This window comes from Esox lucius, chromosome 14 (assembly GCF_011004845.1).
Source record: "Esox lucius isolate fEsoLuc1 chromosome 14, fEsoLuc1.pri, whole genome shotgun sequence".
NCBI lineage: Eukaryota > Metazoa > Chordata > Actinopteri > Esociformes > Esocidae > Esox > Esox lucius.
Genome location: NC_047582.1, coordinates 27,907,804 through 27,935,755, shown reverse-complemented (window position 1 = coordinate 27,935,755; position 27,952 = coordinate 27,907,804). Strand labels below are relative to the sequence as shown.

Here is a 27,952-nt window from a genome sequence, read left to right as displayed (position 1 = left end):
TTAGCACCTTAAAATGTGTGTGACAGTAACAACGAGCCGAAATCAATTGGTCTGATTTAAATGAATGTGTGCATGATTAACGGTGTTAACGTCTGAACACTGTACAATGTATTGATAGTTCAAAGTCTCAGTGAAATATAAAAATACAAGCCTTTATTTCTTATAAGCAACACTGGCGGCTTGGACTTAGGTTGGCTACATGCCTGAACCCTAATTTAACTGAAAGATATTTTATATTTACTCCTATCTGCCTAAAGGAAGGTACCCTAAAATAAGGTTAAGTGACATTCGTTCTTCCTGTCTAAAAATGTCTGCGCTAATGCCCAGTGTGGGATCACAACAACAAATACAAGTGCATCCATTATCATACGAATAAAAACAGTCAACTGTCAGAGGTGGCCAGAGCTTTCAAAGGTTTTGTAGGGTACAAAATGGCAGAGAACACACAATGTGGTCTCAGCATTAATTATGCAAAATGTCTTTGGCCCACATTCTCCAGAGATAGCATTAACTCTATCTCAGTATATGCAAGGGGTGTTAAAGATTCAAGCAATATCATTTGAAAATGCAAATCACAAAAGGTAACATTTGCCTCAATTAACCAGTGTCCTGGTGCTAACCAAAAATATAAAATCGAAGCAAAATACACATGGCACTTACTATGCTTTTAAGGGTAAATAATACACAGAGTACACATAAAAAGATATGGTAGGCTTTCCGTTAAGATACTTGACTAATAAATATTCAGTAATCAAGCATCTAGCACTGCAACACTCATCAGGAAAATATTTATACAAATGCAGAGAACTGAGGTAAATGAGAGACATAATGGAATAAGAACTGAAAAACAATTGAAGGACTGTAAAGAAGATGAAGTAGAAGGCAAACTAAATTACCCGGGTTAGATTACCATTGGTTTATTCCTGCAAACTGTCACGTACCAGTGTAATAGTTATGGTGTCCTTTCTCAAAAAAGGCCCTGCCACCACTATTCCAATAAACAGAAGTTTAATGCAGGGGCTGATCGACACATTCAAGACCTCAGTCATTACCAGTTGATTACAAAAATGAAGTACCTTGTGAATTCTAAAACAGCAATCATTTTGCTGCTTGACTTTTACAAATTTCCTGTGAAAACTTTGGTAACAAGGTCATAAACGGGACCATTTTGGAGAAACAGTACTCTGTGGAATAATAAAATTATTCTGTTACGAAAAACGCAACTAAAAACAAAACGTACAGAGTGAGCGGTCACTCATCTCTTGGCCCTCTTGGCGTCAGTGGGAGGGATCCATTGTTGGTCTGTGGGTCGTTTCTGAGTGTGTGTGTGGTGGTTGGAGGAGGCTGTAGCACCGTATCGATAAGAGTCTGTCTGTCTGGGGTCCCTCGTTGGCCTGCCAACTCTGTCTCTGGGGTAAGACGTAGAAGCAGGTGAATGGCGTCTCTCCCTGTCAGCCCATCGCCGGTTATCTTGGTACCCAGCCTGAGGATACTGCTCTGGGCTGCTCCGTCCTCGTGGGTCCCTCTCAAATTGAGGGTCTCTGAGGCGTTCCAGCCGTGGATCTCTTCTGACCTCTGCTCGTGAGTCCCATTCTGGTCTGGGCTGAGGGGCTTGTGGATGCTGGACCATCAGACGGGGATCTCTGGTTTCGGTGGCTTGAGGAGGAGATAAGGAGCTGGGGCGCCACTGCGAGGCATTGTCCCTGGCGTGGAAGACCGGGGCTGGGTGAGTGGAGCGTCGCATCGAGGGGGGAGCAGCCCGGCAGGACCCAGCAGCGGGCCGGGGGGGGACTGGCTCTCTGGGGAGGTGAGACAGGCTCCTGGGCCGGTCCTGCTTGAAGATCTTCATGGCATCCGCCTTGAAGGTCATCTCATTGGTTTGTATGATGACGTCCCGGGTAGCAGCGTCCTTGATCAGCGCACCCCACTCATTGTTTTCCTAGAACAGACAGAACCGTAGGTGTTGAGATCACGGTGAGGACTGGCAATTTAGTACCATTAAAAATAACTACCTAACCCTAAAGCCTTTGGTCCTCCTTCAGATAGAAAAACAGGAACAAACATACAACCACCACAGGTCATGAAACACAACAAGGCATCCATGTGACCCAGGGGGCGGGGCTACTTACCCGGAGCGTCCTTAAATGGCCCAGTATGAACAGGCTACACTTGGCCCGGGTGATGGTCACATTCAGCCTCTGGCGGTTCCCCAGGAATCTGCAGAGGACATGACCACAGTAGATGAGGTCCATGCAGATGACAAGGGTCAGTACAACACTGGTAATATGACCCTGCTTACACTCATTCCACCAATACCAGAGCCACGCGACCTGCCAGGGAAAACGTACCCGATGTTGCCCTGCTCGTGGCTGGCCCTGACACAGGAGACAATGATGCAGTCCATCTCTCGACCCTGGAACCCATCCACCGTGTCCACCTCCACTCTGGGACCCAGTGGACTGATTAGAAATAAGAGGATTTTTGTAACATTTGCAGTGTAAATTGTCATGTCAAAAGTCATAGTTGCATGTCAGCACACTCTTGTCGTCCCAAGTTACTAGCCCAGCGGTTGACTCACACAAGGTTCAGCTTGGCAACCTCACGGTTGATACGGTCCTTCTGGGCTTTGTAGGGTGTGATGACCCCCACTCTGACCTGCTGCTTCTCCGCTATCAACTCCAGCAGGAACCTCACCAGCTGTATCTCCTTCGGGTTGCTAAATGAACTGATCGAACACAGGCAGTTAGTCACTCCATGTGGATTCAGTCTCAAGCCCTTGTTAATATGTAGATGCATTTGTTAAAGGAAATGGTTCACTGAGATATTGGCCCGCACAGGGAACAGGAGAGAAAATGCTTTTGTTGGTAATTGTTCATTGGCTAGTTTGAAGTCAAAGCACAGATTCCAAATTCACACCTTATTCATGCTCTGCTTTAGAAAAGAAAAGAGGTACATCTAAATTCATACACTTATGTAAACCTTTGACAGCAACAACGGTAAACAGTCAGATCCAAAAACAGAGTTGTGATGAAGTTCAAGGACAACTGGGCGACAAACAGGAGACCTGAGAGGATCGTCAAACAGAGCTTTACTTACTCTCTCTCCTTGACCTCCTGCCCATCGGTCACGTCAAACACCTGGTAGGGCTGAAAGGGCCAGCTCAAGTTAACCCGTCTCTCTGCGGTCTCACTGAGGACAGGAACATGCATGTTCATTTACCACAGACACTTATTGTACCACACAACACTGAACACCGCCACACTCCATTATAAAGGGCTGTCAGGGACAGATGCACCAACTAATATTTTGAATCTATGGTACGAACTGGTGTGACCTACTTGTCGGTTTTGAGGGCGTTGTGGTAGACGTGCTTGGAGGGGAACCTGCAGATGTCGGGGTGCATGCGGTACTGGTTACTGAGAAAGATCACTGGGCTGGGTATGTTGTTATCCTTAGAGGAGTTGTCAAGAACCGTCACCAGCCGAGCCATGAGGGACTGGCCATAATTCAACTCCTTCGCCCTCTGACATCATGGGGGAGAAAACAGTCAATTGGAAAATGTACATGAAACACTTCATGGTATCTATTATCTATCTAGTGGTTCTCAAAAGAATTATCCAGTCTGTTTTCCATTTTATATTTGTAATTATTTCATAATTTGTAATTATTTCATAAAATACCAAGGAGGGTTGAATTCATTTGACAGCGACTGTTTATACTCAGAGAAAAACCCTGTTTCACTGTCAGAACAGTTTAACTGAGATCCACATGAGTAAGGACGTGTTGCAGGTGTATTTCCATGAGGTGTAATACCTGGGAAATGACAGTAGGGGGCAGCTGATTGGGGTCTCCCACCAGGACAAGGGCGTTACAGCGATAGAGCATGGGGATGAGGGTCTCAGTCTCTGTGGCCTGCCCTGCCTGCACAATGAAATAACAATGTTGGTTCTCACATGCAAGCTCTTATTCCAAACAGTTTATTGCAGAGCATTTTTTGAACAACCCTAACACTTTGTCTAGCCTAGATTCTTAGAAGTTATCCATCTGGAGTTCCCCCACGCAGTGCGGTGGGAAGGCCAAGAAAATCATCATGGACTTTAGCCATCCAAACATCACACAATGTTCTTTGGGACAATGATAGTGGAACATGTTTTGATCAGGGGGTGCTCATAATGAATAAGAGCGTGGTGGTACTGAACCGATATCGAACGACAGGCGATTTGAGTCTGTCAACCATAATGACAAGCCTCAACTTAGCAAGCAGATGGACAACGTGCGCCCCTAGGCCGAAGTAAATATACACGGCACCCTTAATAATTGTATTGTTGCACTCTCTTATGGGAAGCGGTCAGTAAGCCTTTCGTTCCTATGACACACAAAACCATGTCTATAAAACATTTTAGCTCACCAGCAGATGGAGACAATTTTGAATGCGTTTTCACATTCACTCTGTTCTTAATACTCATTACCAAGTGAGCGTCTGATCGAGGGCGTGTGGCTGGCTGGTCACAGATCAGCCAAAGAGGAGAGTTGCTCCGTTTCAAATCTGAATACATAAGAACTACTGCTGTTACAGAGCAAGGGGTCAATCTTCTGCAGAATTGCATAAAAAATATTTTGGATGCCTGGGTAATGTCTTAAATCAGACCACTTTTAGACATTATCAGCACATCATGCTTTGAAATATTAATGGCATATTCCTTTCAACAATAATTCCCCCACTGTCCTAAGAATTTTGTGAAAATCCCCTACATCATGGACCTTTAGCCTTTTTTATTTTTAGAGGATTTCCATGACCTATTGGAAAGGAATAATAACACAGAAATAGAATTAATTGAACTTCCAGATAACCTGGGCCCAAGACCACTGGTAAATAATGCTTTAAAAAAAATATATAATAATAAAAAAAAAAACATTATGTCCAGCCAAAGGAATGGGAAACAAAGTTCTGACCTCGTCCACGATGACGCAGCCGAAGGGCTCATGTCCCAGGTGCCGGAAGGCCGACTCCAGGAGGGAGCTGCCACTGGTGCTCAACGTGCAGCAGATCACATGGGCATCTATCAGCACCTGGGTCTGGGTCACCTGCTTCGCACTGCGAGTCTGTAGCAGGAGATGGATGCACGGAGGAAGATCAAGTAAACCCAAGGCGAGATCCCGCCCCTCTCCCCAAGGACTTTTTAAAACCCCTTCATTTAACCCCAAATAATATCTGCTCTCTCATCCAACACAACTACGAAGTAGCCGCAAAGACTGAGTTGCAATACCTCCAGTCATTTGGTAACGTGCCAGAAATGACCGGGCCTTACCTTTCTGAGCTCAAAGCTGAGCGCCTGTCTCTCTTTGAGCAGTTTAGACTTTTGCGCCGCCATCTCTTCGTACTAAATGCCACAACCCAAGAGAAGAGAAAGGTAAACCATTAAAGACATTAACAGAGTTCCATTAAGATCAACTGCGGTAAACCAATCGAGTCAGTTACACCCTCCCCTGAATCACACAGTAACATGCACCGCCCAGTCATCATCAAGAAACAGACCACTTTTCCATAACACACACAGTGCCTTTGTAAATATTAGGTCCCCTTCACTTTCTGATAATGTTGTGGTGTTATAGACTTCATTTATAATTGATTAAATAATGTAAAAGCCTCAATAATGGGCAAGAGCACAGTGTATGAACACAACTTTCAAGGGGATTTGGGTAACAGCGTGTCCAGCTCTCTGGCGTCCTCTGCTGGGGGAAACCCTAATGTACCTCTCTGTCTTTCTTCTTCAGTTTGGGCAGCAAATTGGAGATCCTGTCGATTTCCTCATCCAGCTGTAGCCCATGTCGGTGGACATCCTTGTGGTGTCCCGCCTGGTATTTTTCTGCAAGTGAAAAGGGAGGAAAGGCGTGTGACGGTGTTGATGTGCGCCCACGTGTATTTGCGAATGCCTACGAACGCTCTCCAGACTTACCTATTCGCGATTTCACCTGATTGTCCAGGCTGAATGGTTTCATACTTTCGGAGATGGTCCTGTCATTCCCGAGCCTTACTAGATTGATGTATCCACAGTTACCTGAAGAGAGCCATACGGGACAATTAAAACATCACTGTCAGTTCTTCAAAACAATATAATGGTTGAGTTGCGTTGGATCAATTCACATTAAAATTTTCCATTAATCAGTTCACATTTTGTGCAATCCATTACTCAGTTCACATTTCACCAATTAATTAAATCCAGTTAAGTCCAGAATTATTTTGGTTCTGTACACCACCACAATGGATTTGAAATGAAACAACCCAAGATGCAATTAAAACGCAGACTTTCAGCTTTAAATCAAGGGGTTGAACAAAAATATTGTATGAAACATTTAGGAATTGCAATAATTTTCATACCCAGTCCTCTTATTTTAGGGGCACAAATGTAATTGAAGAAATTAACACAATCATAAATGAAATTTTCATTTTTAATACTTTGTTGAGAATCCTTTGCAGGCAATGACTGCGTGAAGTCTAGAACGCATGGACATCACCACACGCTGGGGTTCCTCCTTTGTGATGCTCTGCCAGGCCTTTACTGTAGCTGTCTTCAGTTGTTTGTTCATGGTTCTTTCTGCCTTAAGTTGTCTTTAGCACGTGAAATGCATGCTGAGGTCAGGGGATTGACTCAGCTATTGCAGAATATTCAACTTCTTTGCCATAAAGAACTCCTGGGTTGCTTTCGCAGTATGTTTTGGTTCATTGTCCATCTGTAAAGTGAAGCCCCACCCAATCAATTTGGCTGAATCTGAGCAGACAAATCCATATACACTTCAGAATTCATCCAGTTGCTTCTGTCACATCATCAATAAACACTAGTGATCCAGCGCAATTGGAAGCCATGCATGCCCATGCCATCACACTGCCTCCATTGTGTTTACAGAAGATGTAGTATGCTTCGGATCATGAGCAATTCAAAGCCATCTCCGTACTTTTTTCTTCCTATCAGTCTGATACAGGTTGGTCCTAGTTTCATCTGTCCAAAGAATGCTGTTCCAGAACTAGGCTGGCTTTGTTTAGATGTTTTTTGGCAAAGTCTATTCTTGAGGCTTATGAATGGTTTGCTGGAGGCTTATGGATGGTTTGCACCTTGTGGTGAACCCTCTGTCTTTGCTCTTGAGGAGTCTTCTCTTCATGGTAGACTTGGATAATGAAATGCCTACCTCCTGGAGAGTGTTCTTCACTTGGCTGGATGTTGAAGGGCTTTATCTTTACCATAGAATGGATCCTACAACCATCCACCATTGTTGTCTTCCGTGGACTTCTAGGCCTTTTTGTGTTGCAGAGCTCACCAGTGTTTTCTTTTTTTCTCGGAATGTACCAAACTGATTTGGCCACTCCTAATGTTCCTGCTCTCTCTCTGATGGATGTTTTTTTAAGCCTAAGGATGGCCTGTTTCACTTGAATTGAGAGCTCCTTTGACCGAATGTTGTGGGTTCACAGCAACAGCTTCCAAATCCAAATGCCACACCTGGAATTAACTCCAGACCTTTTACCTGCTTAACTGGTGAAGGAATAATGAAGGAATAGCCCACAGCTGTCCATGAAACAGCTTTTTAGTCAATTAATGCAATTACTCTTGGTCCCTTTCGGATGGGAATATCCTCAAATTAAAGGTGAGAGACTAAACTTTACAGTTAAATAATATTAATTATTTAACTGTAACTTAAAGATACCTTGGTAAACAGCCAAAATAAAAACGCTTGTGTCAGTGTCCAAATATTTCCGGACCTAACTAGTTCAGCAGGGCTGACGTAGCCTACCCTGGACGTTCTTGCATTTCTCCTTGAAGACGACGATGATTTTCTTCATCAGACTGTCAATGGCGGCATTGGATGGGGCGCACACCAGGACTCGCATTTGGCGGCTTTTAGCTTGCATGTTTACTCCCTGGGGATGTTTACATGAAAAATACAGATCGGTAGCACAAATTTAGAAGACTACAGAAGACTAGAGTAAGATGACAGCAGCCAAGGACTTTAGGATTGGGGACAGAATGTCACAAAACAAAACACATACCTCATGGAACAGATTTTGCAGCAGACCAACAATGGTTTTGCTTTTCCCTGTTCCTGGGGGTCCATGTATCAGGCAGATTTTGGGGTTCTTTAGCCGATTCCTAATGATGGACATAGCAGTTCTCACTGCTCTCACCTGGTCTGAATTATAACCCTTGGACAAATAAAATACAGACACACTGTTTACATACTGCTGAGAAACCAATATTCATGATAATGTATGATGCAATATTGTAGATGGATTTCAAATTGGCTATGTCACACACAAGTACAGGTACAAAACAATTTCCAAATCACTAAACGTCAATAAATTACTACCTGAGGTTACATAATTTCTCGGTAGTTGGTCACTAAATCATTCTAAAAAGGAATAACTTCACATAAAACACCCAACATTCCTGATTCAAGTCCATATTGATTTATTTTATAAGAACAGATTCTCACGGGCAGATTGAGACTGGGGATGATCTCCGGCCCAGACTGGAAGAAGGGGGCCTGGGGGCTGAGCAGTGGTCGGAGCATGGAGCCATTTCTGAGCCTACAGATGGCCTTGAACTCCCTCATGGTGCTGACCAGGGAGCCCACCACATCACAACGCACCGTCTGCTGATTAACCAATGAGACGTTCCCCAGAATCCTGATCGTCAGGTTTAGAGTGGGGGACTGGCCTGCACGACGACACACAAAAAAAAAACGTCACACCAAATTCTAGATTAAGTGCTATTTAAATAGTCAGAGAGCATAAACATAATCACTGTCTATTTTGTAACAATGTGAAATTTGTTTTATACATTCTGATCTGTAAAAAACAGAGGAAACACCTTTATTTTTGTCATTCCTTTTTTTTTTTTTGATAGGGGTTGCCAGTTGGCATGTTACACTAAACATTGGTGCTGTCAAATTCATTTAACATTAAAATTCTAATTTAGAAAAGCAATACATTTGAATATTAGAATGTCTCTGACCGATATTTTGTTCTTACCTTTTCTAAAAATCTCTGATTAGTTGCTGATTAACCAACTTGAATGGGCTAACATTGTTCTTTCTATTGCTCACTACTGTAGCATACATTTTAGACATCTAAAACACTGCCCTGCATGTTTTAGATGTCTTCCTGCTCTGTCACACCTGATTCAAATGATCAGCTCATTATCAAGTACTTCATGATCTACATCAGGTATGTTAGGACAGGGAGAGATCTTACACATGCAGGGCAGGGGGGTGTCCAGGAGCAGGGTTGAGAAACACGGATGTATAGCCTATTCATTGTTTGACTTTTTTATTTTATTTTTGTGTGAACATTTCAGGCGAATAGAAAGACAAGAAAGATTTGAATATTGCCTCCTCCCTGTACAAAACACAAGGATAGTTAACAATGGTAGATATTTCCCCTTTGCTCAAAAAGAATGTCACAATTGCAGAGTACTCTGTGATTACACTAGCTGAAACTGGACAGTATCAACACTAGTTACTTCTCAAGGTCAACAAAGTATCAACCTTGAAAATCACTTTTAGCTGTTTAGACAATAGAAAAGCTTTACAAAAACAAAATGCTTATTTGCGAAGGTGCTGGATTTGGATGGACATAGGAAACAGGGAAATCAATTAAATCGTCACTGGGCGTTTGCATATTTGATTAGCACACCAAACAAAAGTAACTAGGCACATTTTACTTTGACTGCCTCTACACAATAACACCCAACAAAAAGTTCTGCATTTATATTTTAGGAAAATTGCTAAAATATTGAAACTCTGACAGGGCAAATGGTTTTTCACAAAACTGTCATGGAAACCAAACCATTTTCCTCGAGATTTAGCCAAACCCACCTTGACCTTTTACAAACAAAACATATACTCACCGGCAGTTTGGTTAAAGACACTGGATCTCTGCACATAGCCAAAACGTTCCTGGTGATCAAAGTAAGAACTTGTATTCTGGGGCTGCCAAAGGATAACCAGGTCTTCCTCCTTTGGGTACAGCTGATAGCATTCTTCAATGGCAGTAATACTTGCTGACAAAAACATGTAAGGTAAGTGGATTATTTTTTGCATAATAAAAATGTTTACAGTATTTACACTTCTAACAGTAAATTAAATTAAGATGTAACTTTACTAGCTTTACCTGTACAGCTGACACTCCAAAAACTGTTGCATTTGTCATTCGCAACAATCTTCAAATTGTGAGACATCACTTTTCCTGATTCCTTGTTCTTAAGCCATTCACTTGCAAGCTTTAATGAGAGAAAGGAATTTCACAACTTCAAATAGACAATTTATTTTACTATAAATGGTAAAATTCTATATTCCAAGTTGAAATACAGTAAATACCAAATGATAGGACATACAAAATAAGACGAATAACTTTTTTTGTTCTGATCAGCTTGATATTGTAAGGCATACTAAGCTTTCATTATGATACAATTCAAAGAAAGAATTCTTAAGAAACAAATATTCTATATGTGTTTGTTTATCTTCAATTTAGCTCCCCTAGAAGTTAATATGAACCAAACGTAATAGAAGTTTCTTTCAGCTGATATTAACTATTTTGTAGTTAATCCCAGTCATTATGAACAGTCATCTGTGAAATCATTTTTACCAAACTTTTCCATAATTCTAGAGGACAAATTATTTAGACTGGAGTATCACTTCTTCTAAGAGGTGGACATTTAGAGAGTTTGTCCAAAATTCATATTTTTCTCAAAGTTCACTCACCAAAAGATATTCCAGAAGTTTTTTTGTCAAACAATCCATTATTCAGCTCTGTCCCAGTCTGTAATTAGCATTATTAGCATCGTCCAAATTCATAAAAGGAAACGTTTCTTACCGCAAAGCCGCATTGTAATCGGAAATCTACTCCAAAACACTTCAAACAACATTCAGTAATCTGTTGCGGTATAATCGATTTTTTAAACTGTTCACTGATGAAACGGCCAGTGGAATTGGCTGAATTCAAACTGGCACTAGCAAACTATTTCCTATAGACACAATACATAGCTAGTTTACACTTATGTATATAATTGCTATATTTTTGCTTTATATATTTCTTACTATGTAGATGTCATGTGCCATGTCATAAGAATTTCATTGAGCAGGATGATGCTGTGTTATTCGGTGCTGCCATCTTCAGGTCAACCCAAAGATGCTCAAAGGGGTCCAAGTCTGGGCTACTCAAGGACATTCAAAGATGTATTCTAAAGCCATTCAAGAATTGGTATTGGCTGTGTGACTTTGGTCGTTGTTGTACTGAAAGACAATCTCACGCCAGTCTGAGAATCTTCCTTAATCTCATGTCATGTCATTACCCTTTACTCAGGAGTTCACAGTAGCTTGGCTAGACAGAAGGAAGGCCGGTTTGATGAAGTGCTGAAGCTCTGTTTGAGGCCATGAGATTCTTGGTCATATACCTGAACAAGGCCCTTGCCAGGTTACTTAGTTTGGAAGAGTCTTGGTGGTTCCATTTAACAATTTACATTTAACCAAACTCCTTCCTTTCAACAATGATAGAGTCCACTGTGCTCCTGGACACTTTCAATGCTTTAACAAGGTTTTATAACCTTCCCCAGATCAATGCCATGACAGAATCTCAGAAGTCTACGGTGTGTTCCTTGTATTTTCACACAAAAGATAATATAGAAAAAAAAGGATAGCCTATACACAAAAAAAGTGCAACTATAACAAATAAGTGTGTTAAGTCTCAACAGAATCTCGGGACTATGGAGAGTTCCTTGGACTTTGTGTGTGCCTTTCTAACTCATGTCAAGTTCTACATACATCTCAATGGTGATCAGAGGACACAGATAATTCAGTTATTTATATTAAATAACATGGCATAAATGTCTAAAAACTGTGAAAAATATACAACAAAATATAGGGAGAGTGATATAGGCACTGTTTAACCAAGCGAGCAAACACTTTGCATACGTGTCCTGGGCTAGTGGTGATGACAGAGAAAGTTCCTCAGTTTATCCTTAGCACCTAACTAGGTATCAGTTAGATGGATTGGGATTCTAACATTCTACACACCATTTTTAAAGCATACCCTGTCCGTGGTGTAACTATAACTAAATGTTTTTTTGTTTACATGTCCTCGGCTAGTGGTGTAGGACAAGTTTAAGAAACTAGCTACAATAGGTGCTAGCCAGAATAGTGAAATTCTAGTTTTGCTTTCTAAATTAAAGTCCTCGTGCGGTTTTGATGTATAGGTTACATGTCCCCATTTCTTTGGACTGGCAACAACGACCTGACCAAAACAAGACAATATAATTGGGAAGATGACTAACTTACTGCGCACAAGATATAAACTATAACAAAACACTTACGAAGTACTCCATTTAAAAATGATAATTCATTGATAACATTTACATATAAATTAGCATGTTTATGCTTTAGAATGGTGGAAATCTTATAAATGCAACTTTAAGTAGCGGCTTTTGGTGTTGCTAGCAAATCCTGCTTACACATATCCTTACTTAAATCAATATGAACCAAAAACAAACAATATACTCAGCTGTTCTTTTAACCCCTGTATCATATTATTCAGTCGCCAACAGTTGATGCACCCTAATAAGTACATTTACGCCAAAAAGTTTCACAATAAATTTTGTAAAACAAATGGAACACTCACCTCCTCAAAAGCGTTGGTGAGAAGTACGGGGTAAAACGTATTGTAGTATTCATCGTAGGAGTTGAAGTTGAGGCCTACGGTTTCCAACTGTAACTCGCATATCTCAGAGGGCAAACCAAACTCCTTGTAGTTGCTGAACATATCAAAGGTCCAACTCAGAATGCCTTGAATCAGGTAGTTGGGATCATATCTGAAGCCAACATCTTGGTTGGGTATCTGTCTATGGACAAGTGCATCAGGCCTGGGGCAAGTCTTAGAGGTGGAGGGTTGGGGGGTGGAACCGATGGTGCAGTGCTGGATAGGGAGGATGGGCTGGCCAGGTGGATGGGGTACGTTTTGTGGGGGTCTGCGGGGTGGTTGTTGTGGTGGGGGTGGAATGTTTATAGGCAGTGGTTTTTGGGGAGCAATCGGTTTATATAAACGTTCTTTGGATGGTTCGGGTACATTTTGTGCACACCCAACTGACCGAGCAGGCCTGCCTCTTCCAGCAGGAGTGGAAGCAGACAAACATTTTGCATTTGCAGTGTTCTCCATCTCTTGGGCCAAGGAGGCATTCCTCGATTTTGAGGTTGCATAGATCTTGGTGGTGGAGGGCTTGGCCTTTTTAAGTGATATAGAGGACATTCCCGGTTTCAGGAACAAGTGATCATCCCCCGGATCAAACCTGGTGACTGACGGTGGCGATGTAGTAGGTTTCTTAAAACTCTGTGGGACAAGTGGAGTTTCTGGCCCGTTGTCTGCCTGTACAGGACGTGTCCAGTCTGAAAGCCCTTCTATTTCACTTCTCTGAAAGTATGGAGACACACAGCTGTTCATGCTAGATGACACACTACTCACTCGAGGAAAATCTGCTGGTTGGTCATTTATTGGCAATCTGCAAATGGCATTCAGCTGTTCTACCTGGCACACCGGATCTGGATGGGAACAAGGCAGGTCCTCATCTTCATCCTCCTCTGCTGTAACAAAACTGGGCCTCAAATTCTCCTCACTGTTTATAGGATCTCTCTTTTTTGGAACCTTCACAGAGGATCTTCCCCCGGATGCCTGTTTGCTCTGTCTAAAAAACTGACATTCCTGGGAGGCTAGGAGCTTCTTGTTACTCACACTGACAACTCTCTTTTGAGGTGAGGTCACCTTTGAGCTCTTGGTCTGTCTGGTAGACGTCTTGGTCTGTGGGACATTGACTGAAGCATCAACAGGGTCAAGCGATTGCATGGAGAGATCAAAGGCTTTTTTCACTTTGTTTAAGCCAAGTCTCTCTGCTGTTGATGCATGCTCTATGGCTTTTCTGACTTTTTTAGGAGGGACAATGACCGGAGTTGATGTTTTGTGTGAGATGGCTGATGGCAATGATGTGGTTAAGGAAGATGGCATCTTGGTTTCCAGTCTATTTAAACTTGAATTGCTTTTTCTCAATTCTGGTATGACAGGTTGGACAGCGTCTTTCCCAACCTCTCCAGCTTGTTTGTTTACTAGTTTAGACTTTTTGCTCAGGAACTTTGAGTGCAATGGTTTTGCATCAACACAATCCAAAACACAGACTCTTTCAATTTCTTTATCAGAGACTGGTTCGGTATCAAGCTCTCCTGAAGTTGTACTTACTATTGAAACGGTAGGTCTGACAGGGCTATCTTTTTGGGGTCTTTCTGGAAGGATTTTACTTTCCATACCTTGGACACACCAGGCAGGAACCATATCTTCCGGTTTTTCAAACTCAAACACCTGAGATTCACTCATATCTCCATCATAATCACGCAAGGGACTGTGATTCTGGCCAGAGGCATCAATAGGTTCATGTTCATCTTTTATTTTGGAAGTATCAGAAAAACACAATCCTGTTTGAACAGCATCATCGTCCTCATCAGATATAACAATAATGCCAGAGGGAGACTGTGGTGGTGATTGGTCAATGTGTTCTGTGTGCCTTATACCAGATTTGGAAACTTTGTTTCTTATGAATTGATTTCTTAAAATAGAACGGGGCACATCATCCAGCTCCTCATTGTCAAAAGATTCTTCTTGAGCGCATGAAGGGTCTGCAGGCATTTCAACCTCATCTCTACCACTGCTCAAAACACTTTGAGGTTTATCTTGAGCAAATGTAGTACCAGGCCCATCTCTCTCAGAGTTAGACTTCTTGATCATTGGTGACCCAAGTATGGATTTAATCTCCTGGATTTTACACAGATCTTCCACTAAGGAAGATACTATTGCCTGAGTTGGTCTTGGATCACTGTTCAGCTCAACAAACCCCTCCGTTTCGGGCTCATCTTTCAGGTCCCTTCCTGTCCATACTCCATTAGAATCCATAAGACTTGAAGTTATACCTCCATTGTAATCCCAGGGACCTTCATGTTTCAAAGTATGTTTCAATTCTGCTATGCCACTAGATCCTGAGTCTTCATCGCTTGACTGAAGTGGTGTGGTTGTTGGTCCCACCTCAATCTTTAGAGGTACAGGTGGAGGGGTATTTGTGGTTGGCCTGTTAATTATCATCTTGACATAGTTCTTAAGACAGATCTGCAGCTCCAGAATTTCAGACCTCTTAAGCCTCCACTCCTTCTGGGGACCTTCCCTGAGCTGCTTGTTCACAAGATTCAGGAACCCGTTGCACTTGCTGTTGGGGTTGATCCTACTTCCTTCCTTGAGCAGAGACCGGATGATTTTCATGCATGCCTGTGGGACAGTCCCACTGGTAGACACCTTTCGGGGTGCCCTAACTCTTGAGGTTGTGGAAGACACAGTGTGAGAGGCTGAACCTTCAGAGGTGTGGACAAAAGCCTCAACAGGCAATGTGGCACATTTCACCAAAACACCCACCCACTTGGGAGCACAGTAATAGAGCATATTCATGCGGCCACTCACCAGGTGCAACTCAATGACATGGACGAGTATAAGGGCGAAGAACTCCGTGACCTTGTCAGATATGCAAACATTGCGATTCAGGATATCTGTGCTGATCTCCCCACACAGGAAGTGGACAACCTCACCAATGTAGATGACGCTGCGGTCATCGAGATCCATAACGGATTTCACAAAGGGGATTAACCAGAGGAATGTGCTTTCTTTCACAGAGAATGGCTGGCCTATATCTGAATTCATGATGTTGACCAGAGAATTCATTTCTTCATACACCACACTGCTATCTATACTACGTGAGCTTTTGCTTCGCTTGTCCTATAAGAAAAAAAACAGCAATAGTAGAACGGTCAGTACTAGAAAGGTTGCTAGTTAGAATTCAGAGTTAAAACTAAACTAATCAGCTGGTTTCAGGGCAAAATCATCTTATTGTCTCACTTTGTGATGTTTGAGATATGCTCACACTACTCCGCTACCAAGTAATAGAAATGTATAACTAAATGTTTTTCATTATTCAACAAAGTTCTATCGGAGGGGATAGCAATATTTCATTGTGACATTGCTTTCATGCTAGCGGCAAGGATGTAATCTGGTGTGTTTAACTGAAACTACACAATATGAAAACGTTTGTGCAGACTTTCATAAACACTGTAAACTGTGTTGTTTACACTCAAGGGCCTGTTTCAGAAAGCTTTAAGAGTGCACTTAAAATGCACAGGGTTACTAATTATTACCTGGCTGACGTTGGTGCTACTGTTGTAAACCATCTGACTGCAGGTCACCATGTCGTCATCATTCACAGATTCGGTTTTAATCTGTGGTCTATAGAGAAAACAAACACAGTTGTGCTCAAAGGTTTGCACACCCTTGGAAAATAAGTAATATACACTCACCTAAAGGATGATTAGGAACACCATACTAATACTGTGTTTGACCCCCTTTTGCCTTCAGAACTGCCTTAATTCTACATGGCATTGATTCAACAAGGTGCTGAAAGCATTCTTTAGAAATGTTGGCCCATATTGATAGGATAGCATCTTGCAGTTGATGGAGATTTGTGGGATGCACATCCAAGGCACGAAGCTCCCGTTCCACCACATCTCAAAGATGCTCTATTGGGTTGAGATCTGGTGACTGTGGGGGCCATTTCAGTACAGTGAACTCATTGTCATGTTCAAGAAACCAATTTGAAATGATTCGAGCTTTGTGACATGGTGTATTATCCTGCTGGAAGTAGCCATCAGAGGATGGGTACATGCTGGTCATAAAGGGATGGACATGGTCAGAAACAATGCTCAGGTAGGTTGGGCATTTAAACGATGCCCAATTGGCACTAAGGGGCCTAGAAAACATCCCCCACACCATTCCACCACCACCACCAGCCTGCACAGTGGTAACAAGGCATGATGGATCCATGTTCTCATTCTGTTTACGCCAAATTCTGAATCTACCATCTGAATGTCTCAGAAATCGAGACTCATCAGACCAGGCAACATTCTTCCAGTCTTCAACTGTCCAATTTTGGTGAGCTTGTGCAAATTGTAGCCTCTTTTTCCTATTTGTAGTGGAGATGAGTGGTACCCGGTGGGGTCTTCTGCTGTTGTAGCCCATCCGCCTCAAGATTGTGCGTATTGTGGCTTCACAAATGCTTTGCTGCATACCTCGGTTGTAACGAGTGGTTATTTCAGTCAAAGTTGCTCTTCTATCAGCTTGAATCAGTCGGCCCATTCTCCTCTGACCTCTAGCATCAACAAGGCATTTTCGCCCACAGGACTGCCGCATACTGGATGTTTTTCCCTTTTCACACCATTCTTTGGAAACCCTAGAAATCCCAGTAACTGAGCAGATTGTGAAATACTCAGACCGGCCCGTTTGGCACCAACAACCATGCCACGCACAAAATTGCTTAAATCACCTTTCTTTCCCCGTTCTGAAATTCAGTTTGGAGTTCAGGAGATTGTCTTGACCAGGACCACAGCCCTAAATGCATTGAAGCAACTGCCATGTGATTGGTTGCAGGTGTTATAGCTGTCCATTTGTCCTGGCAAAATTCTTACAGGTCATGCAAAGTCTCTGGTCGTCTTGCATGAACCGCACGTTTGAGATCCCCTCAGAGTGGCTCGATGACATTAAGGTCAGAAGACTGTAATGGCCACTCCAGAACCTTCACCTTTTTCTGCTGTAACCAATGTAGGGTCAACTTGTCAACTTGGTGCTTGGGGTCATTGTCATGCTGGAATGTCCAAGAGCGTCCCATGTGCAGAAGAATGCAAATTGTCTGCCAGTATTTTCTGATAACATGCTGCATTCATCTTGCCATCAATTTTCACAATATTCCCGTGCTTTTAGAGCTCACACACTCCCAAAACATCAGTGAGCCAGCACCATGCTTCACATTGGGGATGGTATTATGTTCACTATAGGTCTTGTTGACCTCTCTCCAAACATAGCGCTCATGGCTGTGACCATAAACTCTATTTTGATCTCGTTACTCCAAACTGCAGTGTGCCAGAAGCTGTGATGCGTGTCAAGGTGTTGTCAGGCATAATGTAACCAGGCTTTTTTGTGGCATTGGTGCAGTAAAGGCTTCTTTCTGGCAACTCGACCATGCAGCTCATTTTTGTTCAAGTATCGTGGGTATTGTGCTCCTTGAAACAACCACACCGTCTTTTTTCCAGAACAGCCTGTGGGTTTTTCTTTGTATCCTGAACAATTCTTCTGTCAGTTTTGGCTGAAATCTATCTTGGCCTACCTGACCCCATATTTTCCACTTCTTAATAAGTGATTGAACAGTGCTGTCTGGCATTTGCAAGGCTTTGGATATATTTTTGTATCCTTTATAACTTTATAAAGTTCCATTACCTTGTTACGCAGGTCTTTTGACAGTTATTTCCTGCTCCCCATTGCTCAGTATCTTGCCTGCACAGTGCATCCATGTGAGAGAAACTCATTGACTATTCATACATAAACACTAATTGCCATTTAAAAAGCCACAAGTGTGGGAAATTCACCTTTAATTGCCACTTTCACCTGTGTGTGTCACCTTGTGAGTCTGTAACACGGCCAAAAATTCAAGGGTATGTAAACTTTTGATCAGGGCCATTTGGGTGATTTCTGTTATCATTATGATTTAAAAAGGAGCCACACAACTATGTGATAATAAATGTCTTCATATGATCACTAAATAAAATATTTCTTTGCATGATCAGTCATATTTTCAAAATCAATGTCAGAATGTTACAATTTCTGCCAGGGCATGCAAACTTAGGAGCACAACTGTATTTCTAACTTCATTAAACAAGTAGTTTAAGTTACTAAGTTAGGAATTAAGAATGATGCAAGTAGAACAACACATACATCCTGGTTTGCTCTTTGATTCTCTCAATCGCTGCAATGTAGGACGGACTTCCTGTGATGGCCTGGAAGGCTTGGGATGGTTCAATCTGACCCCAGATCCTGGAGCCCAAACAATCCAAGATCACCATGAAACACCGTAAGGCTGGCCAAAAGGGATCCATCTCTTCGTCTGGGGAGTGTGATGAAGACGTGTTTCACACATTACATTTTAACATCATACAGATACAGCTCCAGAAAAAAATTAAGAGGCCGCTGCACCTTTTCCTTCCTTTCCAAAAAACACGAAAAGGAAAGTTTTGAGTGAGGAACAGAAGGGTTAAAATTAGGAGAACAGTACACTTCTGTTCCTTCTGTTCCTCACTCAAAAAAAGGTGCAGTGGTCTCTTAATTGTTTCCGGAGCTGTATAAAGGAAAGGCACAAGCTATAATGTTGAAGTGTTCCCAGATGGAGAGCATGGTGTAGGATTAAGAAGAGCCAAGGCTCTAGTGACCTATGGTGGTCCAACAGCCTAAACTGCTGCCTGTGGTACACATTCAAGGACTTAGTACAGAATGTGTACCATTAATTTTCTCCACATTCTGTTGTGTTATACACTAACTTTAGAATGTATTACTATTTTGCCATCAATCTACACACACAAAACAATAACAATAAAAAAAAACACATTTCTAGTAACTTATGCCAATTCATATTGAAAATATAAAAGTAAAATCTTTTGCAATGAGCCCAGTTGATTGCCCATGATTTAGAGGCACACCCTTGTCTATATAAGGTCTTACAATTCACAGTGGATATCAAAGCAAAAACCAAGCCATGATGTCCAAGGAACTTTCCACAGACCTCAAAGAATTTTGTTACAGCATAAATCTGGCAAAGGATGTACATTTTCTTTCTAAAAATATATAAAGGACTAGAGTGGGCTCCATCATTTTGAAATGGAAAAGGTTTCCACTCTCTTCCTAGAGCAAACTGTCTGGCTTAATTAAGTAACAAAGCAAAATGGGCATTGGTCAGGGACATGACCAAGAACGCAATGATTACTCAATCAGAACTTCAGATATTATCTGCAAAGATGGGAGAACCTGCCAGAAGGACAACCATATCTGCAGCATCCCAAGAAGTTTGGCATGTCTGCAAAAACTCTCATAAACTTCTACAGGTGCATCATTGACAGCATCCTCTGAGGTTGCATTACTGCCTGGTACGGCAGCTCCTTCGCTGCAGATTGCAAGGCCCTCCAGAGGGTAGTGAAGTCTGCGGAGCGTGTCATCGACTGCCATCTCCTCTCCGTGCAAGGCATATACCATTCATAATGCCTTAGGAAAGCACGGAACATCATTAAAGACTACATCCACTCAGGCTATGGTCTGTTCACACTGTTGCTGTCTTTTAGACACGACCGGAGCATCAGGGCACACACTTCCACACATATAAAAAGTTCTCTCAGGCCATAAGGCATTTCAGCCAGCAACATTGATGATCATATTGATCACATGAACATGCCAAATGCTCTGATATCTTTCTATGTACATTCAAAGTACATTAGAACATTTCTTATGTACCATTCATAGGCATATTACACTTACTACATTTATAATTTTCAATACTTCTACCCATATTGTACATATTCCTATTCTACACTCTTAGACCAAGATGGCAGCTTGTGTACTTTGTGAGGCCCAGCGTCTATACAGCTTTTGCAAATTAGCAGTAATATAAATAGTTCTTAGTTTATTCACTCAGTACAGCCTAGTATACACTCTATACATCCGACAAGAACTGCTGAACATGACCTCCGATCATGAATTCTGACGAACACCTCCAACTTGCTCAATTGCAGTCAGAATTGCCATTTGTACTTGCATTTGTCTCATCTCACAACTATTTCCCACTTGTAACATACATATACTTAATACTTGTACATTTTCTGTCCTCCCCATTTGCTTTCATTGCTCATTTAGAATTGCCATTTGCACTGTATTTTCCTTCATTGCACATCTATACATTCCACTTATAACATACACTAAACTTAATACTTGTGAATTGCATGATATTCAGCTTACATGACAGAAATAGAAAAACAGAGACAGATGTATCTATTGTATTACCTTCCGTGCCTTTCTCTATGGTGTTCAGAATGCAGTTTAGTATGTTGGCTTGTTTGTTTGGCCCAAGGAACAGGGAGTCCATAGCCTGGGCGTCAAACTGAGTGAGGAGCATACAGATTCCTGTCGGGGGAGAGGGCACATTTAGTAAGTGTTGCCGGTTATGGAAATTTTGAACTAAGGTACATTTGAGAAATGTCTGTCTTTCTATTGGCTGGTATGTAAATCTTTACTTTGATTGTGACACACATGTCTGCATAATATCAGAGGATTATTAGGTATTTGGGCCATGTCCTCCTGCCTAGACAAAGAAGGTGTCAGTCCTTTCTGTTCCTTAGGAATGTAGGAGAGGGAATCTGGTATATGTCTTAGGGGTCATTCTTGATTGGTCACAGTAGGTTGTAGGGTTAATCATCTGCCGACCTGTAGGTTGTCTAGATGCTTTAAATTTCCCTCAAGGATTGAGAAAGTTAACCAGATGGGGGAAGACACCATGTCCCTTGTGTCAAGCCCAGGACATGTGATAGAACAAAGGGCATGTGTTTGATTGACATGAGACCGATGGGCGACGACTTACCACACCCCTTTTTCTATGTAATAAATACGGATTGTTCATGTATGAGACTCCTCAGACGATTATGTTGGTAAGCGGTTGACGCGTCTCTCATATTTGCATAATAGTTAATAAAACTGTTAGAATGTGCCAAGAGAACTTTGTCTCTGTTTCTTACTCCTTTAAGAGTGTCGATACATGGAATTTCCATCACATGCCCTTTTCACACAAAATAAAGCGACATATTTATTAATTAAAAGGAAGGATTGGTGACAGAGCCATTATTAACAGCCCACAAACAAACATTTACTACGCCATCTAAATGGGACCACCATTTAAAAAAACAACAACATACCTAGGGCTTTTACGTTAAAAAAAAAAATCAGCCGAATGTGTTACATCAAACATATTGGCATCGAGGTTATCCTTGAAACACTGTTCTAAATTTTTGGGCCTCAAACCAGGGACGAAGTACATAATACTGGTGTTTTGATAGACTCAGTTCCCACATTCACCAGTCATGAAAGCGGTCACCAAAACAGCATACTATCATCTTAAAAATATAACCAGAATCAAGGGCCAAAAAGACCAGGAGAAGCTCATCCATGCTTTTATCTCCAATAGGGTAAACAGAGCACATCACTCCAGTTCTTAAATCTTTGCACTTGCTTCCAGTCATTTCCAGAATCGATTTTAAAGTGGTGCTTTTAGTCTATAAATCACTGAATGATTAAGGCCCCAAATACATTGCTGATATGTTTGAAAATTATAAACCCACTAGGGCAGCTAGTAGAGAACAGAGTACAAACTAAACAGGGCGAAGCTGCATTTAGCATACCACTGGAATAAACTACCAGAAGATCTTAGATGTGCCGCAAATGTATTTTTAAATCCAGGTTAAAAACATTTTTCACACACCTGTGACTAAGCACTTAAACTTAACCAGAGTGTTAGCCTTACAGCTTTTATAGCTTCCTCATGGAATCTACTAGTTATTGTATTTATTAGATTTTATTGCTTTTATTCTATTTCTATTTTCCTATACTATGTAAAGCACATTGAATTGCCTGTTTGATGTTATTATTACAGTATTGGTTTATATTGTATTTTCATTTGTAAAGCACATTGAATTGCTTCTATTCTTTATGTAAATAAACTTGCTACCTTGCTAGTGCAACAGCTAACAGTTAACAATATCCCGGTCCCAGCATGATTTGCCAGCCTCTTTTGTAAGAAGGCATTCCCTCCCTAGCGAGCCATCTGAAGATAATGATGTTACTGACAAAACGAGCTACCGGAGAGACCACCTGGTTAGCTAATTCTTATTATGCTTAGCTATTTTTTATCACCATAACATTTTTGATATGTTGCCCCTCAATATAGAGCTAGTATTATTGCAAATCAGTTTGTAGATCAACATATCTGCAATGCATTCGATCAGCTGTTTATACCAGCAACAGACACAGGAGTCTACCGGCATTACAGTCGTATTGAAAGTGTTGCAGAAAGTTGGCTTCAAGAAAACACAGTCAGCTAAGAGGTACTTATAAATAGCAGCCAACTAGCTATGGCGGAATGTTTGTCTTTGCATGTGCTGCAACTGTTAGCTGAATCCCTTTCATTTTATATGAAGGAGCTATGAATAAGTTGCAGGCATAGCTAACACCAGGGTTTGTCCTGGCACAAAATAAGGCAAAGGTGCTACACCAACCCCCGCAACCCCGTGCTCCACCGGACGCCCCTCTGTGATGGCTGGCAACAAGCTTGAAAAAATTTAACTATTATAGTGTAAATATGCCCTGTTGTCCATGTCAATTTGAGCAGTTAATGCACGCTACAAAATCCCCCCAAGTAGCAACCAAAGTACAAGCAATATATCTATAAATAAATGGCACAGTTAAGGGGGAAATCTACCCATCTGGCAACACGGCCAATATGAAAAAGGTGTCCTCCTACGGTCACATTCGCTGCAGTGTTTCATTTCAGCTATCTAAGCGTATGAACGCAAGATTATGTTTTACCATGCAGACACCGAGGTGGTGGGAGATTTTGGGAAGGCGGACACAATCCCTGTAATATGCTAGCAAACGTAACATTTATTATGCTGGCTTTCGTGATGTAGCCAAACTTCCTGAATAGTGATCGTTGATGCACAAAGCACCTTGTAAAATGTCATAACAATGATTCATTTCCACCTGTGTTAGTTCATGGACCTAATGATCTTAAAGATTGCACCACAGAGCTGTGTTATGTCCAACCACTGAGATACACAGTATGTTTAGAAGGCGTACAGTTTGTTACTAGCATAGAGCAACCGCATGCTAGCATGCTAGCCCTACATACTCTTTGTTTAGCTAACAAATCACCTGCAAAAAGTAAAACTGTAAAAAGTGAAAACAGCCATTGTATTTCCAGGACTAAATTAAAAAGCACTGAATAATTCTGTATTTGATTTTCAATTAAAATAACCTACAGAATGTCTGCAGGTTGAGTAATTGGATATGGAAAAATGTCCCATTAATCACCTCCCAGTTTTCCTCCAGATATTTTTATACTAATTTGTATTTTAGCAGTTTGAGAATTAAAAAATCTGATAAATGTAGCCCTGGTTCAGATAACAGGTAAAGCATTTGTAGCAGAGGGGTGCCAATTCAAATTAAGTTCCCTTGGTAAATGGTCAAAAAATGCATTACAGTGCCATTAAACGTACCCAGCCAGTAGTGTTTAGCATTACTGGAATCGTAAAGGTGCGGTGGCAGCCATGTCATCTTGGTCATGGGATTATAGGGCATATCCATGTCTGCCAAGTTCTGGGGGATTCCCAGTTCAACAATGTAGAACATACAGGAGAAGATGTCCTGAAAATCATAAAAGTCATCTCGGTCCACCTTCCCTAAAGACTTAGCAGCTTCAATTGCCCACCGCCTTACCTGAGAGAGGAGTAACAGGAGACACACCAGACAGACATCAGCCTTAACACTTTTATTAACCAACATAAACATTTGAGATAAAAATTTACACCATCAAACCAAAATTTTGATTGTTTTGGTAACAAGCCTAGATGTATGGTAGTACCGTCTCATTAGGGTGAACAAGCAGGAGATAAATCCCTGCAGATTTTTCATAAACCTCAAAGGAGTCATATTCCGCCATCATACAGATAGCCCGAACACACATTTCACCTAGAAAAACAAGAAATCTGATCAATTTAAACCCAACAAGAGCTCATTACATGTCATTTAAAAAGAAATATTCAGCACTCACTTAATTTGGGGTGTGCGAGGAGGTAGGGGAATTTGAGGACCTCAAACATGGGAACCTTCAGTTCGTATGCATACTGGGCAGGATTGAGATCAGGCACACCAGCCTCACGGCCGTCTTTTTCCACACAGAAAAGGTCGTTAGCTGGCAGTGCACCCTTCTCTGCCTCAGAGAAGGCTCTCAAAAGCCTTGATGTGTCTAACTTCCATAGTCTCTGTGTGGAGGGGATGGGTAGCAGGACGGGTTGGATAAGACAGGGCAAGCGATTGCAGTGATTACAATTTAAGTGAATTTTTTTTCCACACACACTAATTAAATGACAGGCATGTGTTCATTTCCTAGACCTAAATAATGACCTCCTGACGTGGATTATATTTAAATATATAAAAAAATATATCTAATTCTACTAGAATTCACTGGAAATGCAAATTTTGAGTATATAGTTTGATTCACTGACATTTTGGGAATAAACAGTTTTCTTCTGTCATATTGCTGAGCTCAACTCAGCAATGTGGGATACTACACCAGAAACTGAATGGTTCCCATTTACCCTGTGCAGTCCAGGTACGTTTTCCTTTTCCCTGTGGTATGCCTCCACACAATCCGTACACAACTTGAAGTCCGCAGTGACTTTTTCATCCTTTGCTGACCGTGACCCCGCACAGTATTCCTGGAGCAGCTCTGGAACACCACCATTCACCGATAGGCACCAACGGCAGGTGCTCATCTAAAAAAGGTACAGGTCAATATGGCGACAAAATACCGGCCAACAGCCTACACTGCTTTTTAAACAGAGCAAGAACTGCCTTGTTATGCCTGCAAGTCGGCGCTATCACGACAGCCGAGCTGTATTTAATAACAGCTTTCCTGCACTAACATTACAATGTGGCAGTTTGGCCTTGGGTACACATAGAAGCCTTGTGTTTGATATGGGGGGGATTTACATTCTCTACAATGTTTTTTAGCCCCAAGGTTTTACATTGCTCTATTATTGTGCCGGGGAAGGGGTGGGGTCAGTTCTCCTTCTCCACTCAGTTCTCCGTCTCCACTGTATATCCCTGTAGATCTAAGGCATACACTGTCTCGTCTTGTTTAAATTTAGGAGGACATCAGGCCTTGGCCCACACCTCCGGAGTACCAGGCTTGAAAGACGCATCGCTATCCCTGTCCAGAGTCCTCCTGGTTGTGTTGCAGATCAAGATGATACCCGACTATTCCAGCTGCCACTCTGTTGACCCCGCCCCCCAGGTTTTGTCCCTGTCCATCTGGTCTTGCTTCGGACCTGGACTAGGTTTAATAGACTCTGGACTCAGCCTACATTTAATTATTATAACTTGTGCGCTTAATGTTCACCCGGCACAGCCAGAAGAGGACTGGTCATCCCTCTTAGCCTGGTTCTTCTCCAGGTTCCTTCCTAAATTTCAGCCTTCTTAGGGAGTTTTTCCTAGCCACTGAAATTCAACACTGTTGTTGTTTGCCTCTTGAGGTTTCAGGCAGGGTGATTTGTGAAAGCACTTTGTAACAACAGCTGATGTAAAAAGGGCTTTGTAAATACATTTGATTGATTGATTCTAACATAGGGGAGGGCATGCCCCCTCTGTCCCCGCGGCTCCTACGCCCTTTGGTGCACCAAAACCACTGGGTAATGTGTTGAGGGAGATGATTGTTCGGTAGACTTATCTGATAAAAGTAAAGCCTATCGCCACAGAGAATTTTTCACTGCTTTGTTATGGAAAAGGAAGGCCAAGTTGGTGAACATGTTCCATCCAAACCTTCAGCTAATTGCGGTGGGAGTGGCTTGTAACGAGATTACACTGGCTGTCCTGCAGGAACTTATTCACACAGTGCCACAGAACAGCAACAAAGATCATTAGACTTCGGTCATCGTGACCAAGGAGCACTGCATGCTGCTACCACATCGCTGACAGATAACATTAACTTCTTCTGTACCCACTACTCACATTGCATCAGACTCACTTACTATAAATGGCCTATCCGCTCCACAGAAAAGCCCACTACGATGTCGTAATATCGCCAACGTAAAGGAGCTCACTTCGCTGATAATATTCACATTATACGCATGCATTCCCAACCCCAAATTACATGTAATTCCCTACATAGGTAACGGCATTTGACATTTCAAACTTATAGCTCAAACACTACCATCAGGTTCTGCAGGGGTCAATGGAGATCAAGCTGTTCATGTCATATTCTGTCCAGAATTTTATCAGGATCGGACAGTGACAGCAGGATCAGACAGCCAGGGAGGAAAAGCCAACTGTGAGGCTAAGGTGAAATATTGCTGCATAGCAATTGTCTTTCAAACAAGTGGATATCTTAAAATTATTTGTTTAAAATGTGTAGCCCATACCTTAAATGTTCACATCCCTTAGCAGAACCTGAAGGATGTGCAGTCTAGTCATGCCAGAGTAATTTGTGAAATTCAAGTACAGTACAGACAAAATGTACAAGTAAATCACATATCAGCCACACTCATTGAAACACAGTGGTTTATAGTAGCTCTTCACTAAGAGCCCACACCACAGACAATATCTTAACTAAGTTGTTTACCTCAAATGGCTGAAAGCAGTATTTTTCATGTTTATTCTAGCAGAATCAAAGATGTATGGTGTCCACCAGTGAACATTCCCCATATGGCCAAAAGTATGTGGACCCTAGATCATCACACCTATATGAGCTTGTTGGCCATCCCATTCCAAAACCATGGTCATTTGCTAAAACTATTTGTCCCCTCACATTTGAAATCAAACATATGCAACAGTAGATACGTAGGTACTTTAGCCAATTAAAATTAATTACACGAAGACGTTCATTATCTTGGCTCGTGAAATAATGTAAACGCGGTGGCATGAGTAGAAGTCAATCAGGGTACATACATTACCAGTTTGCGTCTACCGAAAACTCACCGTGTCACACAAGTGCTTGATCCAAACGGCGCGGTAAGTTAATTCATCCTGATAGACAATCACATACATAAATGTATCGTAACCATGTTGCTTGTTTCCATGTAAGCAAGCTAGCTAGAAAGTTAACACCGCAAACGTCCTCTCCGAACTACTTGAGCCAGACAGTCGCAAACAGGTGACGTTTAGGGTCGCGTTCCTTTCGTCTCGTGCGTTTGTTTAATCTAG

At 41.8% G+C, this 27,952-nt stretch overlaps 1 protein-coding gene across 1 annotated transcript; it reads right to left on the bottom strand.

Moving 5' to 3' along the window:
* Nucleotides 1-131: 131 nt before the first annotated feature.
* On the bottom strand, nucleotides 132-27,952 carry LOC105010158 (probable helicase senataxin). Its single transcript, XM_029124906.2, has 25 exons — nucleotides 27,728-27,952; nucleotides 25,351-25,527; nucleotides 24,804-25,014; nucleotides 24,615-24,721; nucleotides 24,250-24,469; nucleotides 20,990-21,109; nucleotides 18,881-19,049; nucleotides 16,258-16,345; nucleotides 12,665-15,841; nucleotides 10,163-10,271; nucleotides 9,900-10,052; nucleotides 8,485-8,708; nucleotides 8,042-8,194; nucleotides 7,786-7,912; nucleotides 5,958-6,059; nucleotides 5,755-5,867; nucleotides 5,310-5,381; nucleotides 4,954-5,103; nucleotides 3,814-3,921; nucleotides 3,339-3,523; nucleotides 3,097-3,189; nucleotides 2,579-2,725; nucleotides 2,349-2,459; nucleotides 2,130-2,217; nucleotides 132-1,939 (listed from the first exon to the last, which is right to left on the bottom strand). The coding sequence occupies exons 1-25, from the start codon at nucleotides 27,794-27,796 to the stop codon at nucleotides 1,256-1,258; spliced, it is 6,957 nt and encodes a 2,318-aa protein (XP_028980739.2). The 5' UTR covers nucleotides 27,797-27,952; the 3' UTR covers nucleotides 132-1,255.

Bases quoted from the DNA above. Each gene is read 5' to 3' on its own strand.
- LOC105010158 (XM_029124906.2), bottom strand. From the start codon at position 27,796: ATGTATGTGATTGTCTATCAGGATGAATTAACTTACCGCGCCGTTTGG. The intron at 6,060-7,785 runs GTAGGCTACGTC...GGCTCTCTTCAG, and splicing joins GAAATGCAAGAACGTCCAGG to GTAACTGTGGATACATCAAT. The intron at 2,726-3,096 runs GTAAGTAAAGCT...GTGTTCGATCAG, and splicing joins CAGGAGGTCAAGGAGAGAGA to TTCATTTAGCAACCCGAAGG.